Source organism: Mustela nigripes, unplaced genomic scaffold (assembly GCF_022355385.1).
Source record: "Mustela nigripes isolate SB6536 unplaced genomic scaffold, MUSNIG.SB6536 HiC_scaffold_3934, whole genome shotgun sequence".
Classification (NCBI taxonomy): domain Eukaryota; kingdom Metazoa; phylum Chordata; class Mammalia; order Carnivora; family Mustelidae; genus Mustela; species Mustela nigripes.
The window spans coordinates 1-3,472 of record NW_026743340.1 but is presented as its reverse complement, the minus strand read 5'-3'; the positions used below and the strand labels follow the sequence as shown (position 1 = coordinate 3,472).

The 3,472-nt window shown below is 38.0% G+C and overlaps 1 protein-coding gene across 1 annotated transcript; it reads left to right on the top strand.

Moving 5' to 3' along the window:
• Positions 1-5: 5 nt before the first annotated feature.
• Positions 6-1,331, top strand: LOC132009061 (zinc finger protein 33B-like; the record flags this gene model as incomplete). Its single annotated transcript, XM_059387472.1, is given in 3 exon segments — positions 6-360; positions 363-1,147; positions 1,149-1,331. Coding segments are annotated over 3 exon segments (1,323 nt in total), but the record flags the coding sequence as incomplete, so codon positions are not given.
• Positions 1,332-3,472: the final 2,141 nt, after the last annotated feature.

Genomic DNA, 3,472 nt, shown 5'->3' with positions numbered 1-3,472 from the left:
AAGCCTTCAGCCACAAGTCAGCCCTCACATTACACCAGAGAACACATACAGGTGAGAAGCCCTATCAGTATAATGCATGTAGGAAAAGTTTTTATCAGAAGTCAGACCTCACTAAACACCAGAGAACACACACAGGACTGAAAGCCTATGAATGCTATGAATGTGGGAATTCCTTCTGTATGGATTCACACCTTACAGTACATCAGAGAACTCATACAGGTGAAAAACCCTTTGAATGTCCTGACTGTGGGTAATCTTTCTGTCAGAAGTCACACCTTAGACAACATCCAAGAACTCACATAGGGGATAAACCCTATGAATGTAATGCATGTGGGAAAACATTCTACTACAAGTCAGTTCTCACCGGCATCAGATAATTCATACAGGGTTGAAACCTTATGACTGTTTTGAATGTGGGAAAACCTTCTGCTTGAAGTCTGACCTCACAGTACATCAGAGAACTCACACAGGGGAGAAGCCTTTTGCATGTCCTGAATGTGGGAAATTCTTCAGCCATAAGTCTACCCTCTCTCAACATTATAGGACACATACAGGGGAGAAACACTTTGAATGTCATGAATGTGGGAAAATCTTCTATAATAAATCATACCTAACTAAACATAATAGAACACACACAGGGGAGAAGCCATATGAATGTAACAAATGTGGGAAAACCTTCTGTCAGAAGTCTCAGCTCACACAGCACCAGAGAATTCAGATAGGTGAGAAACCTTATGAGTTTAATGAATGTGGAAAGGCTTTCTATCATAAGTCCACCTTAATTGTCCACCAGAGAACTCATACAGAAGAAAAGCCCTATACATGTAATGAATGTGGGGAATCATTCTGTGTGAAGTCAGGACTTATTTTACATCACAGAAAACACACAGGGGAGAAACCCTATGAATGTAATGAATGTGGGAAATCCTTCAGTTACAAATCATCCCTCACAGTACCTCACATGGCTCATCCAGGAGAGAGATCTTGTCAGTGTAATGAATGTGTGAAAATTTTTTACCGTAAGTCAGACCTTGCAAAACATCAGAGATCACACATGTTGGAGAAGCCTTATGAATGTAACACATGTGGAAAAACCTTCTCTCAGAAGTCAAACCTCATTGTACATCAGAGAATACACACAGGAGAAAAATCTTACAATTGAAATGGATGTTAGGAGTGTCGAGCTGTACTTCAGCAGCCATTACACAAGAATTCACACTGGCAGAAGCTCTGTTGACATCCTGAATGTTCTGGAACCTTCTTCCACACAAACTGGCCTTATTTTACTCCAAAGTAGACTGCAACAAATGCAGGACAGTCTTGTTAAGTAACATTCCATTGAATGTTACCAAGCAAATACTGGTATAAAGTGTGACAGATTTTTTTATTTTGTAAAAGTATCTTTGTTTGTTTGCTTTTTTAGCAAAAATACAAACTAGGTTATGTCAGAATTTATATTAAAGAGAAACCTTTCAATTTTGGGGTATATAGCTTGAAGATTATTTTTAGAAGTAACACATTAGAAGTTGAGTTTTGGGTTTTGATGCCATATTTATCTTTGGGAAACATAAAAAATTGTAATTTATAGAAGTATATTGTGCCATGTAAAGCTTTAAAAAACAAAAATAAATAAATAAATAAATAAATAAATAAATTAGTTAAATAAAATGAAAAAAAATCACGAGAAGTTGCAGTCATACATAGAATTCTCACATGCCCTCCAGCAAGCTTCCTCTGTGGCTGATTTCCACAACCATTGTATATTGTCAAGCAGAGGGAGTTGATGGTACCACAGTACTAAGTCACATACAGTCCTTATTCTCACTTCAGTTTTTACATGCAGTTTGTGTGTATGTGTAGTTCTGTGAAATTTTATCACTTAATAGTTTGAGTAACCATCAACACAGCTTACAAAATCGAAAAGGAATCTGGAGTTTCTGTTGCATTAGAATTACAAGGGAATCATGATTTAATCACGAGAAGTTCACTCGTGTTAATCGTACTGCAGCCCTCATTATGGCAATCATGTGACTATGAAGCTTTTTAAAAGCAGAAATAAACTGAGTAATTAGGGCCACAGCCTTAAATCCTTATGTGAAGCATCCCTCAAGTGTGCAGGATTTGCATATCCACATACGGTACCTTATATAAACTATATGTGCTTCATATGCATCATGAAACTTAATTCTAGTTGTGAACACAGAACAGCCACTCCTAATTTGGCAGTTGTTACCATATCAGGCACATTGCCCATGTGTGTAAGGGCTGAGCAATTTGTAAAAGGAGGCCCACAGAGCTCATTTGCAACACTTTAGAATGTATAACTCAAAATAGCGAAGTGGCAAATAGAATGTATTCAGTGTAGAGGGATATCTAGTTCCTAGTCTCATTTTCCCCATTCACTCTTGGTTCATGCCAAACCAGGAGGTGCCTTGAGTGTACATATGTGAGTCCTCTAGTCCTCAGCCCAAATTTTATGCAAACCCTCTGCAAGTAGCTGCCCTCTAAGGCAGAGGCCAGTGTAGCCAGAGACAGATCTGAGCCCTTGGAGATTTTTGGCTCTGTGAGAAGGTGGGTTGAGACTGGAGCGGGTGGGGCTGGAGTGGGGCATTTATTGACTGACAGGGTATAAAGGTGGTATAATAAATTACACCACAGTGAGATTACACAAACCTGGTTACAGAAACAAATGATCTTAACTTGCACAAAGAGTCTAAGCTTACATCTTAGGAAACTAGGAAAAGGAGCTGATTAAATCCAGCATAAACTTTCTTTGAGCAGAAATCAGTAGAACCAAAAGTTAGTTATTTGAAAAAGTCAATGAAACTGATAAACATCTTTGCTAAATTAACTAAGAAAAAGAGAAGATACAAGGTGCTGACAAGAGAATGAGGGAAAGCCATAACAACTGATTCCATGGACATTAAAAGGATAATAATACTATGGACTGCTCTCCGTCCACAAATTTCATAACCTAGATGGAATTAAATAGACCAGTTCCTTGAAGGACACAATCTGCCAAAACTCACAGAAAGATCTAAGCTGTTAAAGAAATTGAGTTAATACTTGATCTTCCAAATCAGTGTCAGTGTCCAAATCAGTGTTCATTAGTGAATTCTACCAAACACTTCAGGAAGAAGTGATACCATTTCTCTACAATCTCTTCCAAAAAGTAAAAGCAGAACTACTTCTTAACCCATTCTGTGAAGCCAGGATTGCTGTAGTAGCAAAACGAGGTGGACATTACAAGAAAAGGAAACTGCAGACAGAAGTCTATGTCTTGGAACATAGATGCAGAAATCCTCAACAAGTCATTATCAAATTGAATCCAACAGTATACATTTTCACACCATGACTGAGTGGGGTTTATTCCAGGTATGCAGTCCTGGTTCAACATTTGATAATCAGTTCATGTAACCCATCACATCAACAGGCAAAAGAAGAAATTACCATATGATCATACCAATAGGTG